We start from the raw sequence: 17,550 nt of genomic DNA, 5'->3' as shown, positions 1-17,550 counted from the left end.
ATTTGCACGAAATTTCGCATAGCACAATGAATTAGGTCTAGAATGATGTGTGTTAAGTTTTCTGAAAATCGGTCCAGATTTAGATATAGATCTCATATATTTTCGTCCGATTTAATGTAAATAGTCCACCAAATACCCTGTATATCATTCGATTTGTACGAAATTTGGTATAGAGTACTGAACTAGGTCTAGAATGATGTGTGTTATGTTTCGTGAAAATCGTTTCAGATTTAGATATAGCTCCCATATATATTTTCGTCCGATTTAATGTAAATGGTGTACCAAAGTCCCTATATATCTTTCGATTTGCATGGAATTTGGCACAGCGTAATGAATGAAATCTTGAATGAAATCGGTTCAGATTTAGATATAGCTGACCAAATGAAAATTATATCTGACCAAAGGGAAAATTTAGTATTGGCTGCAGAATGACATGTTTATGGATCCAATTTCATTTCACTGGTCCTTTAAAAATGCGAAGTCTGTTAGGATTCATCTGTTGAATATACCCAACGTGGTGAAGGGTATCATATAGTCGGCCCCGTCCGACTTTTGAACTTTCCTTACTGGTTTCTACTTGTAAATGCATGAAAATTATACGGAATTCCATCGAAAAATCGGAAAACCCAAGACATATGGGTGAGAAGCTTCTCTGTGGCGGTTTATGGTCCGGTGGAGTCATTGGACTTTACTTTTTCAAAAATGGCAACAGTTAAGGTAAATGGTGTGATTATTTATGTTTTTAATGGTCGCAGTTAGATGGTATTGATCCCGACAATGTTTACTTACAATAAATCCACTCTATGTATCAATCAAGTAACAAAAACATGACTGAAGTAATCAGAGCTTGACCCAAAAAATTCTGATTTAATATCACGTAAACTATAATGTTGCTGCCATTAGCCCAGAATCGATTAAAGACCTCATAGAATTCGAGCAAATATGGTACAAACTGTTCAATTTGTTTCGGAAAAAATTATGAAAAGGATATTGTCCAGTAAGAGTATTGGTGGTCACATTCCTAATATTTCTATATATCTTCTGACTGAGGCTAAAATTTGTAATTGAGTCCAGAGTGACGTGTGTTGAGTTTTATTGAAATCGGTCCAGCTTTAGATATCACTCCCATACACATTTTCGACCGATTTAATGTAAATGTTGCACTAAAGACATTAAATATTTCTCCGATAGCGATAGAAATTTTCACAGCGTACATTATGGAGTCAAGAATGCCGAGTATTGAGAAATACCTAACATCTAGCTGATTAATTAAAAAATTAAATACAGAATTTTGGGGTACCGCTATATGGGGGTACCGTAAAAAATTGGGCCATATATATCATTTTCAATACCAAACATCCCAGAAGTAACATTAATATAAGTTTAGAATGTCTATGTTCAATATTGCAAGTTTTAGTTTTCTACAGGAGTGTAGTTACGTCCGTTTAAATGTCTCTAACAAGATCGCCGTTTTTGACGTAGGATAAATTTTTGCGTGAACATGTAGTTTGATTAAACGAACAATAATCTAACAAAAATTCAATTTCAAAATTTTTCTGTAGTTACGTCCGATTGCATTTATGATGACGATATATTCTATTTACCTGATGAATTAACGATAGTTATAGGTTTTGTGTACGCTTTTCAAGCGAAATGGCTGCAATTTGTTATTTAGAAAATCTTCCCAACGAAAATGACACATATTGGTTCACTTCTTAGGATAGCCCCCATAAAACGGTACCTCCAAAAATGCGATATTTGAGGAATGTGTATACGTTTCTCAACAAAGGTGGCTTTCTTTTAATATTTTAGATTCTGATTGGGAAAAAACTCTCTCTTCAATATTGGCCCATATTTTAGGATAGTTAATAAAAACCAATTATTCGCTATTTTGGAAAGTCTAGGCACGCATTTTAACGAACTGGTTATAGTTTCATATTTAAGGTTTTCATTTGGCATCAAAGTTTCCTCCCAAATTTATACCATGATACCGATCGATTTTAGATATTACGAATATCCATCATAGAGGGTACAAAAAATCGTAATGGGCGAATTTAACGAAGATTTTCATGGTTTTTTATTATTAACGAATAATTTTTCTCAAAAAATTTCACTATTTTTAATAACAAAATAACACCTTCTATACATATGTAGGTCTTCTATTGACAGAAGCCGTATTAAAATACATAAAATGTATAAAAACCTATTCAAATGGTATTGTTTTCCTACACTTTATTCTTAGAGACTCATTAGCAAACTTTTACTACGTTTGTTACCCGATCCCCTCGCCTGCAACCTTTCTATTTGATTCTTTGCATTTAATTAATTTTCGAATAATAATGGAAACGAAAAACAAACAGCCAAACATTATTAATAACATATTTATGAATGAAATAAAACAGATGCGAAATCAAAACACGTGTCATAATGTAATTCTAAATGTTTTCGTTGGTCTTGTTGTTGTTGTTTTTTTTTTCGAAAACACACAGCATTCCAACAATGAAAATCACATCATAATTCCATCATTTGAATTATAGCTGCAATCTATATCCATTGAAAATGAACACCGCCCGTGTTCGACAAACATTGGTATTTTCCCCTAAAATCATTCGTCAGCCTAGGAAAATCTATGTATCCAAAGGGGGAAAATATAATGTCGAACAAGAAAATTATAAATTCCCTATTTTGTAGATTTTGTGATTGTTTGTCTGCCTAGCCAGTCAGCCACCAAATGCTGAATATGTTGGCTGCCTCCACTGTTGCTGCTGTTGCCACTGTATTCGGCTGTGTTCATTTCATTGTTCATACCACACCAATTGGGAACTAAAGCAAAGGCGTTGTCTACTGCACGGCATAATATTAATGACGAAACACACACACAGCTCGACAAGACCAATGATAATTATCATGATGATCATACGAATCATGATGATGAGGAGGCTGATGCTTCGAACGATATTTCGGAATGTTCTGACAATAATAAATATTTGTGCAGCAATGTTGTTGGGGGTTGCCCCCACACACACACGCTCATATTGTATGATTGCGTTGCCAATGATATTATTGCTGATATTGCTGTGTGAGCTTCTCTTCTCATTTACCTCAAAATTATTAGTATTTATAAGTCCAAAGACATACCAAATAGAAGTATGTTCCAAATTGTGGTCTTACCTCTACAGGTCTACAGAGGCAAAATTACGAAGTATGTATGCACAGTGTGATTGTGTGATTGTGTGTTTGTGCGTGTGTCGGCATCTGAAATGGGTATTTATGCATTTTATAATATCGTGTCATTTCTGGGAAATGTAATACTTAATGCCAGAGATGGAAGTATGTCGGATGTAAATTAAGATATTCAATATATAGGATGGTGATCTTTCATGAGATCTGCAAAAGACATTTGAATAGTTTTTCAGTAGCAGAAACTTCAATCATTCGAAACATTGTCGATAGCTTTGCACACTTGTAATTTAAAAATTATATATTTTCTTTTGTTCTTTTATATCCTCGAAATATTTACTGAAGACTTGAGCAAATGCTAATTCTATGTTCTATTAAACAATATCCGTCCTTCCACCAGTCTGTTGAAATAATAAAGATGACATTATTTATCGTGTCTACTACTTCTAGAATTTATGTACTGAAAAATTTCAAATAAATCTTTTTAAATAAAAAATTGTCAGTATATGTCCATATTTTGACAAATCCATATAAGTATTCAAATGATTTGGCTTTTACGGTTCTTGGTGGGCAAAAGACTTATTCTCAATATATTCTCCTTGATTTTACGCCATGAAAAGGTAGTGTATGTTGTATTTTGACAGATTTCCATGACACATTTGTTAACCGAAGTGGCTAGCATTTCAGGATCCTGGTGAGGAAAAAATTTCTTTTATGTTCAATATAGATGTATGTATCTAGGTACTATGTTCTTTTTTCCAAACAAAGTGACTGTAGTTTTGATTAAAATAAGGGTAGATTCCTATTTGGTGGTTTGAATTAGTTTGACTTATAATTGCCAATGCTTGCTTTCCATGAGTTCCCTTGGGAACTGTAGTAAGGTCTTTATACTAGGAATATCTTCCACATCGAAAATTCTCTTACTAACCTCAAATAGCTCTGCTGTGCGATTGGTTAGCTTAATTCTTGTATAATGTTTATGTGACTCCACCTCGGACCAAATCAAAAATTAGCTTGGTCTTAATCATTATGCTGTTTTCGTCCGAATCTTCTGTGGCAAATTCTGTGCAAATGCAGCTTGTATAGAGAGTTGTCTGTTGTGTTCTCACGTCTATTATCTCTCAACATTCACACATTTTCTCGGCCTTTGTACAAACCCCCAAACCATTTGTGCTTTTACGGCAGTCAGCCCTTGAATGTAGAGTCTTTCGGAAAAATGGGTCTCCGGCCATTGGTAGATTTTTGAGAATTGTAAAATTTTTAAACGGCAGTTGCATTTTCTCAATGGACCATGAACTCAACAACTTTGGCTTACCATCATTCCCGATTTAAAATATCGAAAATTTACAAGCTTCTGACAAATGAGCATTCATTAAAGACTTGTAACGTTGCATTTTGCCATCGGTCGAAAATTAGCAAAATGGCGGATCTTTTTGGAACAGTGGATCTTTCGGAACCTTGTTAAGGGGGATAGAGGATGCTAAAGGCTATTTGATGACATTAACTCCTCGAACAACCTAAGTCTTCTCAAGATGATAGTATTTCTTTAGTGGCGAGCATCTCTTTGTGTCGGAAGCCGTAAAGTTTGAACATAATAACCTAATTCTACGCAGACCTCCCAACCATTTGTGTATTCACGACTATTGCATTATTTTGGATTCTCATCTTATTCTGTGATATCCTATCATTCTGTAAATCCGATTTTGTTTGGAGGATGTCGATATCGGCTGATATCGAGCAATATCTCCTTCGATGACCTTATTATAGACCTTGCTATAACGTATCATACATATCGGAAATGTGGGTCAGTTGATCATGCGAACAGCGCATTTAAACCATATGGTTCAGTTAGCACTATGGTGTACAGGTATAAGTAAAAATTTGTTTATTTTTGTAGTCTGAATTTTCAAAATATTTGTAGTGAAATTGGTTTAAGGTCCGATATGTTGAACTGAACCAAGACACATGTCACATATGCCTTAACTCACGATTCGTGTGATCATCGATATCCCCGGAAGAAAATACACAGACGTTTGGGAAAGAAATCTGTAACTAGTTGAGTTTGGTTCCATAGATAAACAGATATCCTTTCAAGTGATATTCGATAAAAGTAAATTTCTTACGTGGTATACCTGTGTACCTTTGACAGTTGACTTTCCAAATCTTCAGGCAGAAAAATATGCATTCCACAACATCCCTGGGGAACAATATGTACCCCATCACCGCTTAGCAACGGCAATGTTCTCTTTCTCCCCCATTAGTAAACGAACAAATGTGAAAACTTCTAATGACATACAAAATCAAATGTCATGTCTAAATTCTTCATAGCCTTCACTTCGTCCATCCCTGATTAGTTTAGCCGTGACAATTGCCTGCCAACCAGCCAGCCAGTGAGTCAGTCAACCAGTCTCCTCGGCCAGCCTGCAATGTGTTAATGATAAATTGACAGGTATTTACTTAAAGTTATAGTCAACTCGATTGGATTTTGGGTAAACTGCAGAGCTGTGCATAATTTGTGGAGCGTGTATGTATATTGAAGGAAGTTAATTGGGTATTTCGTATTCCATTTCATTTGCCATACCCAAGCATACAGACAAACATTTGTCTATATATTTACACAAGCACCAGCATATGTTTGTACGACGGGTTCATTATACACTGATGATCTATATGTCTGTCCGATGGATGGACAGTCAAGTAAATCGGGCAAAGCATCCAAACAGACACAGAAATACAGGACATTACATTAACACATCAACTTGTGGTTGCTACAAACGGCCAAAATGTAATTGTTACCTCCACTAATTAGATTCCCTTGCACATCTTCTTCAGCTTCTACGTCCTCGTCGGCATCCTCATCATCATCGACTTTTGGGAGTGTTGTCATGGCTAGCATGAATTTGATTTGCTTTGACTTTTCCAAACAAATTAGAACGTCAATAGAGTTTTGGTTCCATTTGGGGGGAATTTTACATTAAATATTTATACAAATAGAATGTGACCATACTGTTTGCTTGCAAAGGAAATGACTAACTGATATACTGCAATTTTATTGGGAGGATAATATGAGAGCATTGAACCAGTTAGGTAGCTAGAATGGTATAAATTAAAAATGGATAATCTTAATTACATCCGTTCTTTTGATGCATTTTTTAGAAAGGTATTATCAGCATTTGTCACAAGAAAAGGTAAAACTCAGACTGAATCATGATCTGTAAATTATTGATTGAAATATAGCATTAAATAGAACGGCTATTTTCCAAATTTATTTTACTTATTTTAATAAAAATTTACGTAATGACATAACTGGTGGCGAATAATTATTTTATTACTATTCCTTGAAATCCAAAGCTAAATCAGAGGCATTCTGGCTCTATATCGCAATGACAATTTTAAACCGATTTTCACGAAACTTAGTACACATAGTTCTAGACTTAAATTAGTACGCTATGCCAAAATTCGTGCAAATCAAAAGGATTCGTGCAAATCAAAAGGATTTACCTAAAATCGGGCAAATCTATATATGAGAGCTATATCTAAATCTGAACCGATTTTCACGAAACTTAGCACACATCGTTCTAGACTTAATTCAGTACGCTATGCCAAATTTCGTCCAAATCGAATGATTTTCAGGGACTTTGGTGCACCGTTTACCTAAAATGGAAGAAAATATATATGGGAGCACATCTCAACCGATTTTCTCCTACTTCTATAGGGTTGGTCCTTGGGCCAAATATGTAAATTGTGTGCAAATTTCATCCAAATCGGATTATTAAATGCGACCTGTAATTTGTTTACAATTTAACATCAACAGACGCATGGACGGTCGGACGGACATCATAAATCTAAATTGATTCTAAGCATATTCGCATGAATCTATTTCGATTCCTTTTCTCTGTTACAAACATATGCACAAAGATATAATACACTGTACCACAGTGTGGTTAAGGTTATAAAGAGTATCAATCTTCAGTCATTCTTGAACGACGTGCGCTGTTTTTATTTACTGCATTATTAACTCACCCCAACTGGCCGATTTTTTTATACCCTTCACTACACTGTGGTACAGGGTATTATGTCTTTGTGCATATGTTTGTAACAGGCAAAAATAATCGACATAGACCCATGGTTCCTTTTGAGAATATGCATAGAATCACTTTCTGAGTCGATTTATGCATGTCCGTCCGTCCGTCCTTCAGTCTGTCTGTCTGTCCATGTTAAATTGTAATCAAAGTACAGGTCGCATTTATGATCCGAATTAGATGAAATTTGGCATAGGTCACTTATTCGACCCAAGGACGAACCCTATTGAAATTGGGAAAAATCGGTTCAGATTTAGATATAGCTCCCATATATATATTTTACCGATTTAATGTAAACGGTCCCTATATATCTTTCGATTTGCACGAAATTTGGTACAGCCTTATCATTTAGGTCTAGAATGATGTCTGCCAAGTTTCATGAAAATCGGCCAGATTTAGATATAGCTCCCATATATAGTTTCGTCCGATTTCATGTAAATGGTGCCCCAAAGTCCCTATATATCTTTCGATTTGCACGAAATTTGGCACAACGTACTGAATTAAGCCTAGAATGATGTCCGCCAAGTTTCGAGAAAATCGGTCCAGATTTAGATATAGCTCCCATATATAGTTTCGTCCGATTTCATATAAATGGTGTGCCAAAGTCCCTATATATCCTTCGATTTGCACTAAATTAGGCATAACGTACTGAATTGAGCCTAGAATGATGTCTGCCAAGTTTCGAGAAAATCGGTCCAGATTTAGATATAGCTCCCATATATAGTTTTGTCCGACTTCATGTAAATGGTGCACCAAAGTCCCTATATATCCTTCGATTTGCACGAAATTTGGCATAACATTCTGAATTAAGCCTAGAACGACGTGTGTAAATTTCCTGAAAATCTGTACAGATTTATATATATATATATTCGTCCGATTTTATGTAAATGGTGCACCAAAGTATATCCTTCGATTTTCACGAAATTTGGATTTATAAGTAAATGAAGATATCGGTTTAGATTTCGATATTTTGCTTTAAATTTATTTACATAATTTCCCATTGTAAGAAGCAACTCTATATCTGACCAAAATTTAGTATAGGTTGCGGAATGAAATGTTTATTTTAATGTTAATGGTCCTTCAAAAATGCGACGTCCGTTAGGATCCCATCTGTTGACCACTATGGGTGAAGGGTATCATATAGTCGGCCCCGTCCGACTTTACTGCTTTCCTTACTGGTTTTTATTTATTTATATTAGAATAAAACTATAAAAATTCTAAATTTAATTATTAATAATTATAATAATTTTCTATATCTACTTTATGTTGTACGATAAATCATCAGATAGAATTTTCAGCGTAAACTATTCCACACACATTTAGCGTTGTGTACTAATTGTGACCACACACAACATTTTAGAAAATTTAAAAATATCCGATAGATGGGGGTAGCCACACAGTAGATCCAATCTATTTATAATACACAAGCAGAACATATGTTAGAATGTTGTCGATTCCCCTTTATTTTACAATATGATCTAAATAACAAATTTTAATAAATAATAAAAATCTACATTCGGGGTAGATTCGGCATTTTAAATTGGGGCACATTCGGCCATATACAGATAGTGCAATATTATTTCCTTAAAATGTTTTTGAGTTTGTCTTTAAAAATAATCCTTTAATATGGTTCGAAATTACAGATATAAGACTAAATGTGCTTGTATTGACAAAAATGCGATAGAAAAAAGCCTATTTCTGATGGTGTGTGCGACCTTGAGATTTCAACGTCCGACGCTAGAAAATATAGCCCAAAATTTTAAACATTGTGTCGCGTATTAAAACCAAATAGAGCCTTTAGAGGATCTGAATTTCAACTAGACTGATAGCTAGACTATCAGACTGAATTTCTGAATTTCAACTAGACTGATAGCGATGATAATTACCAGGCTATGACTACAGTGCAGAATGTGCCCCATCAAATGCCGAAGCTACCCCGGGTTGGGGCACATTCGGCGAATTTGACTTTTTTTACAAAACTGTAAAATTCTTAAACTAATACTAATTTTTATATCTTTTTGGTACTAGCTTTTATAACTAAGTGTCAAAGGACAATAATCAGCCATAAAGTTGTTATATATGTTAAATAAGTACTGAGATATAGAGCTCTAAACAAAAAGTGCCGAAGTGCCCCAGTCTCCCCTATACAGGCAATATTTACATGATGCTAATTAGTAAATGGTGGTGGTTTATAAAACACTTATTTTATTGAATACTTATTGATGGTGTTTGCGACAATGTTTTTAGCTTTCATCTTCTTAAAGAGTGTTCTTCTCTGATGACGATAGGTAATCGCTGAGGTACCGATGAATAGACTTATCGATAGAACCTCAACATCCCGACCCTTCAAAAACCATATAATTCAACTCTCCACAAAGAAAACTTGAAAAAAATTCTCACGATACTCTTCTATCTTGACTTCTATGAAAATATATCTTTGTCTTTCTTTTATTTATATATATTTTTTTCAATTGTACATAATTTGTTTAGTCATCTCTAGTAGCAAAGTAGCGCTTCTAATGGAACATCTTGAAGAATGGTATTCGAATACTTATTTTTTTCCTCCACCTCTAATAATTTTTTTTTCGAAATTTCATTTATTGAAGGGATCAGTAGAACATTTCGAAATGACAAATTATGTTTTTAAAAAATAACGCAGAAGGAATATTGAGTGGACAATAAATTCGAAATTATCTTTATTTAATGTCCTCTCGTATTTTATTATCCTGCTGGGAAATTTTGAAGTAGTAAATACCACAGTACTGTTTGGTATAATGCGGAAGTTTTTTTTTCCTTAAAATAGACTTCTAGAATTGAAATATGTCGTGTATGTACCCAAAGTGGTGAAGGTTATCATTTGGTCGGCCCGTCCGACTTTTGAGCTTTCCTTACTGGTTTGATTTTCCTATACTACTATCATTAACAAAAATTCGTAAGACAAATAGTGGGTATCAAACTTTCCTTCGGGAAATAATCCCTTACAAAACTGAGATTTTTTCGAACGTATTTTGAAGAAAATCAAATAAAATTGAATTAAATTTATAAAAAAAATGTTAAAATGAATTTTTGGCTGCAATTCAGGTGGTCTTAAATTTTTCTATCAATCAAGGATAAAATCGTTCACATACGTAAACCCAGTTTTTATTTGTAAAAACATCTAGAAAATCATATTTCCAAATAAATACATATTTATGATGTTCGAATAAATACAACAAATGATGTTCGACACATCAACAAGGGTACACAAGATGCGAAAAAATCGCATTAGTGATGCCATATTTATATTTTTTTCTCGTGTTATTTATGATCGGAGGATCCAATCCAAGATAAAAATATTTTATTTTAGGTTCGATATCATTTCGGAAATACATGATTGAGTCGATTATGACATTTCCTGAATATAGATATTTTTCTCAAAATATTTTTCAATAGACACAAAAAGCAAGTAAAAAGTTTGCATTTAAAAATGTAACTGTTATATGGGATTATGATTCTACTATAGAGGATTATATTTATCTTATAAAGTTGATTTTCACTAATATTTCATACTAGCATTTTTGTATGTAATCATTATTTCATACAGTATAGGTCAATAAACTCCACTGGATTTATTATAACTACTGTCTTGAGATAAATGCAATCGTACTTTACGACGATGTTACATTTGTTGTCAGCTCTACTCTAAATATAATTAAAATTAAAAATAAATAGCCTACTTTCCCACTGTATATTCAAAACGATAACTTTAACCAAATTATCGTACCACCCAAAGCATCTCAAACCATATTTTCGAATTCGAAATTTTGTTTTTCTTCGAACGAATGACAAGATAAAAGAAAATCTAACAGAAAAGTGAAGCAAAATGTGAAAAATTCATTCATTTTTACGTGCCCTCCTAGCAGACGTTATTTGACAGAGCAAGTGGCAGTGGTAGTGCGAAAGAAAAAACGAACAAAAAATAAGACAAACAACGATACCAGAAAAAAATACCTCGAACAAAAATATTTTTCTTTTGTTAAATATAGTGCATAAATGGCTAAAAGAAATATATAGCCAATCATCTAAACGACCAAATATCTAAAATTTCATAATGAAAATAGAAAATCCAAACGGGAAAAATGAAAAATTTAAGCAAATTTTGCAAATAAAATCTGAAATTTCGATTCGCTGTGAAAAATGGTGACCTACAAAAATAATAAGTAATTCAATTCAAGGGCTAAAGTGCTGAAAAATGTAAAAAACGTGATAATACTAAAATAAAATAATTCAATTTGTAATTTTTGTAAACAAACAATCGATTGATTACGGCCTGTTTGTGATTGGAAATCGCCTGCGAAAAAAATCCAATAAAATTCTTTACGTTGATGGAGAGAACGGCGAAGGCGAGGTGTGATGCATGGAATTTTCGATTACACATTTCGAGGCTGCTGCCATTCGGCCTGCCGACCGTGGCTGGCTCGCTGACTGCCTGGTGAATGAAAAATAGACCAGATGAGATGAGCCAGCAGACACGGAGTTGGCGCAGTGAGCACACGCGTCAGAGTGAATTTTCATGGGACTGACAGTGTGAATATAACAGACCGAAGAAAGAGAGTGTTAGAGAAATAAACAAACTTTTTTGTTGTAGAAAAAAAAATCAGAAGAACATAGCACAAATACAAGGCGAAAACAATGAACAAAAAAAAAACTATAAAAATATTTGCAATTTGTTTAACAACAACAGCAACACAAATTAATTGCAAACAATTCGGGAAAAAGGCACGGAAATTCCGGGAAAACAAACAACCAGACATACTTACTCATGACAGTATAATCGTCATATACGCCACGAATATATTTAACAAAAACATGAATAATACAAAAACGGGGAATAATTTATTAGATCAAAAATTATGTGAAAGGAAAAAAATGACATAGTAACAAAATATATATAATATGGCAAATCGAAATATATGTAGATAAATATGTCTGGGATAAAGATGTGATAAACTAAAGATTATTAAAATTAAAATATAGAGTGAATGAAATCGTTTATTATATTTTTGTAAAAAAATTTGTAGAGATGGAATTCACATATACCCTATAATCTGAGGATCAAGTTTGTTGAATTGCAGCACAACTAAACGTATAAGCAACGTGGGAAATACAGTTAATCAGAAATTTACATTTCGGTTCAGATTTCGATAAAGCTCCCATATATATTTTCGTCCGGTTTTATGTAAATGGTGCACCAAAGTGCTTATATATGTTTCGGTTCAGATTTCGATAAAGCTCCCATAGATGGTGCACCAAAGTGCTTTTATATGTTTGGATGTGCACGAAATTTGGCATAGCGTACTGAATTATGTCTAGAATTATGTGAGTTAAGTTTTGTGAAAATCGGTTCAAATTTCGATACAGCTCCTATATATATTTTCGTCCGATTTAATGTAAATGGTGTACCAAAATCCCTACATATCTTTCGATTTCCTCGCAATTTGGCATAGCGTACTGAATTGTGTCTAGAATGATGTACGTTAAGTTTCGTGAAAATCGGCTCAGATTTAAATATAGCTTCCATATATATTTTCGTCCGATTTTAGGTAAATCGTGCACCAAAGTCCCTTTATAACCTTCGATTTGCACGATGTTGGGCATAGTGTACTAAATTGAGTCTAGAATGATGAGGGTGAGTTTCGGAAAAATCTGTTCAGATTTCGATATAGCTCTCATATATATTTTCGTCCAATTTTATGCTTATATATGTTTCGATTTGAACGAAATTTGGCATAGCGGACTAAATTATGTCTACAATGATGTATGTTAAGTTTTGTGAAAATCGGTTCAAATTTCGATATAGCTCCTATATATATTTTCGTCCGATTTAATGTAAATGGTGTACCAAAATCCCTACATATCTTTCGATTTCCTCGCAATTTGGAATAGCGTACTGAATTGTGTCCAGAATGATGTACGTTAAGTTTCGTGAAATCGGCTCAGATTTAAATATAGCTTCCATATATATTTCCGTCCGATTTTAGGTAAATAGTGCACCAAAGTCCCTTTATATCCTTCGATTTGCACGAAGTTTGAATGATGTGTGGTGAGTTTCGATAAAATCGGTTCATATTTTGATATAACTCCGATATATATATATATATATATATATATTTTAAATTATAAATTGTGCACCAAACTCCTAATGTTTGCTCGATTGGCACGAAATATTGCACTACTTCTCAAATCGATACCGACTTTACTACATAGCTTACTCGATTTGGATTGAATTGGATGATGTATAGCGTTATATAGTATTACGAACTGTGACATGACTTCTATGCATTTTGCCAAGAAATACTATGTTTTTTACGATTTCGTGTAAATTGTATTACAAATAAATAACAGTTAAATGATTGCACAGAAATTCTGTACATTAGGTCTAGAATTCTGTACATTAGGTCTGGAATGAGTTTTATACAAGTCAGATATTTTATCGCTCTCATACACCATATTAATGGATTTGTTTTAAAACACTATTAAAACAAATGATGTATGAGAGTGTGTATTTACTTTGGTTTTAATATAATGATCCTAGTAATGACAGAATATACTAAATCTCGTTTAGTAAAACTCGGCAGCAACTCGTTTAATATGTGGACAAAAACTTACTTCTACAAACAATTCCATGCATCACACAACGATTTCGAAGGCAACGTCTATTAAAGAATATTAAATAAATAACAATAAAAAAATATTTTAAGTTGATTTTCATTAACAAAATTCGAAGCACAATAAACAAATACGCATACAAGAAACGAGCCCACTGTATGAAAAACAATAACATTAAAAACTAAACGATAAAACAGCTGATTGTAAGAGAAAAAATTTCCACGAGAGAGAAAAAATTCAGGAAAATTGTGAACAGTGCGAAGAAAAATAAAAACAACCTGCAGCTATTAAACGATGAGAATATAAAGAACAGAAAACATTAACCAACAAAATAGCCATTGCTCTGAACCAAAAGAGAATTCGTGTGTCAGTCGTTTTTTTTACTTTCTCCCGTGTTGGCAGCTGGTGAAAATTTTTAAGAAAACATGAAAAATTTGTTTAATTCGTTTTTCTCGAAATTTTGCGTGAATGAATAAGTGGGAAACAAAAACAACTACTTGTTTTGCAAAAGGCAGCAGCAGCAACAACAACAACGGCAACAACAATTACTACAATAAGAATTTACAAATAAACAACTAAGAAAACATATATAACAACACAGACTAAGTGTCAGCACCGAAGTATCTCAACAAATTTTATAGAGAGGAAGCCAGCAGCCAGCCACCCAGTATCTATGCATGTTCGCGGGTGTGTGTGTCTGCGTATTTTCACTTAGATAATCTGAATCATAACACACAATCGACAAATAGAGAATACATCTAAACATTTGAACTGGCCGTCAAACACAATACCAGGCATAAAATCTATAAGAAATTTACCAAATTCCTTCACCTACGACGTCATGGCAAAGTAAAACTCTTCTCCCCCTCCCATTCATCGTCATTAGCCACCTCTAATTCAACGGCCACAACACAATTAACCGCAACAGCAACAACAACACCCCGAAAAAGTCCCACAGAGTCAAGACGAACGTACAACGTTGACGACGACAACCACACCATGTCACAGACCGATGAATATCCACGAGCCTCCACTTCCAGGGATGCAGCAGCGCTGGCAGCAATACCCAATGGTAATGGTAAAGTTCACAGCACCAGGGGCAGTGTCACCAGTGCAAGTGCTGTTGAGACACGAAAACCATCACCACAGAAACAACGTCGATCAAAGTCATCGCCACGTCATGCCGTCGCAGAACCCAAACAGCCCCGCCGCTCCCTGCTCTCCATACCGAGTACCCTGAAATTGAGTATGCTCAACAGTGGCCTATTATCGTTTGAGAAAATCAAATTGGAGGCGCGAGATGAAAACAACTCCCTGTCGAAGACCATGCCCACCTATCCCATTGATACCCAGCAGTTTATCAAAATGTGTGAACTTCGACGAAAATTCCCCGTCCTATATAAATTGGAATTTCAGACAGCCGCCCGAGTGGAGACCAATACCTGCCGTTATGCCATGAAAAAGAGTAATCAGGGCAAAAATCAGAATCCCAAATGCATTCCCTACGATTACAATCGAGTGGTGCTGAAAAAGGTGGAGGGTGAGCCGGATTCGGATTATGTGAATGCTTCGTACGTGGATAGTTTGTTAAAACCAAATGCCTATATTGTGACCCAGGGTCCAGTGGAGGATACAGTGAATGCCTTCTGGCGTATGGTATGGCAGGAGAATGTCAGTGTCATTATTATGCTCACGAAGACTTTCGATTTTGCCAAAGTGATGTGTGTTCAATACTGGCCACCCAATCGTGAGGTACACGAAACCTATGGCGACATTAATATTAGCATCATCAAAGAGGAACAGTTGGCCAATTTCCATATACGCACTTTCCGACTTTACAAACTGAATGAGGCCAATAGATCGGAAATTGTAGAGGACCGCCTGTTGCTGCAATTTCACTATACCGAATGGTATTCCCATTGTTGTCCCTTCTCAAATGCCTTATTGGAGTTTCGCCGACGTGTTCGCCTCGTCGTCGGCAGCATTATAAAAGACAAAGATTCACGTGGCCCAATGTTGGTGCATTGTGGGGATGGTGGTGGCCGTTCGGGTGTGTTCGTCTCGATTGATGCCAATCTGGAGCTGCACGAGGAAGAAGAATGTTTCAACATTTACGGCTATCAAAAGAAGCTGAGGCAGTCGCGCAAAGGCTTAGTGGAAAATGTCGATCAATATAAATTCATCTATGATACACTGGAGGAACACATTGTATGCGGTAAAACTTGGTTCCCCGTTTCCGAACTCTCCGATCGTCTGAAGGCCAAGGCCCGACGTAACTCTCAAACCAAAATGAACGAATATCAAATGGAATACGATAAAATCTGCAAGCAAACACCACGTTTCACCATTGGCGATTGTGCCGGTGGTCATCGTGCCGACAACCGGGAAAAGAACCGAGATGTCCTGTGTGTGCCACCCGACAACTTCCGTCCCTATCTAACATCATTTCAAGGTAATGCCTTTACAGATTACATCAATGCCGTCTATGTGGATGGCTATACCAAGCCGCGCGAATACATTGTCACCGAATGGCCCATGAAACATACGCTCGGTGAGTTTTGGTCCCTGGTTTACGATACCGAATGCTCGGCAGTGGTAGTATTGTGCCAACCCCCTGCCAATTCCCAAACCTTCCCCTCATTCTGGCCCATAAAATCCAAAATGGAGAAGTACGGTCCCGTCTTCTCCGTACACTATTCCGCTGCACGCAGTTACACTAACATCAAACAATGGGAATTCAAGATCAACAAAAAAATCGTCTCATTGACCGAAATGATGGCCGGCGTTAAGGCACCAACACGCACTGTACAGCTCTTCCAATTGACGTGTTGGCCCATGGGCCATAAAGTGCCCACATCGACCAATTCGCTGGTCTATCTGATGAATATGGTCGAATTGTGGCGTGCCAAAACTGATTATGGCCCAGTATGTGTTGTATCACCCGATGGTCGTAGCCGTTGCGGCGTGTACTGTGCCGCTAATGCTTGTATCGAACAGGTCATACAACATGGTGAAGTGGATGTTTTTCAGGCTGTCAAAACGGTTAGACGTAATCGTCCGCATCTGGTAGAGAATATGACCGAATACAAATATTGTTATGACTTGGTGTTGCATTATGTGTTACATTTTCTGAACAAAAACGATTAAACTGCACAGATATTTTTTCCAGGAGTTTGTATGGAGGATTTCAAAAGATATTGAAAAAAAAACACAAAAATAAGAGTGCAACAGAACTCTGCAAGAGAAGAAGAAGAAAACAAATTCATAGGGAAGAAAAAAAGGATATATACAGAGATAGAAACAAGTTTTATATAAAAGCATTATAGTTTTTTGTGTGTCCAACAGGATCATAGGTTATATTTCTATCAATGCAGCATAGCATTGAAAACAATTTATTTATATCTTACGAAAAAACCAAACAAAATCATAGAACCCTAGGTATATATTTTATTTCGATCATTTGTATAGATTTCTATCGTGTTGTTATTGAGACATATTGTCCCAACCTAGATTTTTGTAAGCTGCAATATTTATACTTCATTGATAGTTTAGGTTAACTGCGAAATGACCCCAACTATACCGGGGTAAATGTAATTTTGTAATATTAGGTTTTGATTATTTTTAGGTGGAATTCATCTGC

General features: G+C 35.2%; 1 protein-coding gene across 1 annotated transcript; it reads left to right on the top strand.

Annotated features, from left to right (window-relative positions):
• Window positions 1–702: 702 nt before the first annotated feature.
• LOC133328305 (receptor-type tyrosine-protein phosphatase kappa-like) lies at window positions 703–17,124 on the top strand. Its single transcript, XM_061536871.1, has 3 exons — window positions 703–717; window positions 2,883–3,079; window positions 14,705–17,124. The coding sequence occupies exons 1-3, from the start codon at window positions 703–705 to the stop codon at window positions 17,055–17,057; spliced, it is 2,565 nt and encodes an 854-aa protein (XP_061392855.1). The 3' UTR covers window positions 17,058–17,124.
• Window positions 17,125–17,550: the final 426 nt, after the last annotated feature.

This window comes from Musca vetustissima, unplaced genomic scaffold (assembly GCF_032173495.1).
Source record: "Musca vetustissima isolate MV318-11 ecotype Yass unplaced genomic scaffold, APGP_CSIRO_Mvet_v1 utg339413, whole genome shotgun sequence".
NCBI classification, from domain to species: domain Eukaryota; kingdom Metazoa; phylum Arthropoda; class Insecta; order Diptera; family Muscidae; genus Musca; species Musca vetustissima.
This window is presented reverse-complemented; position numbering and strand designations above follow the sequence as displayed.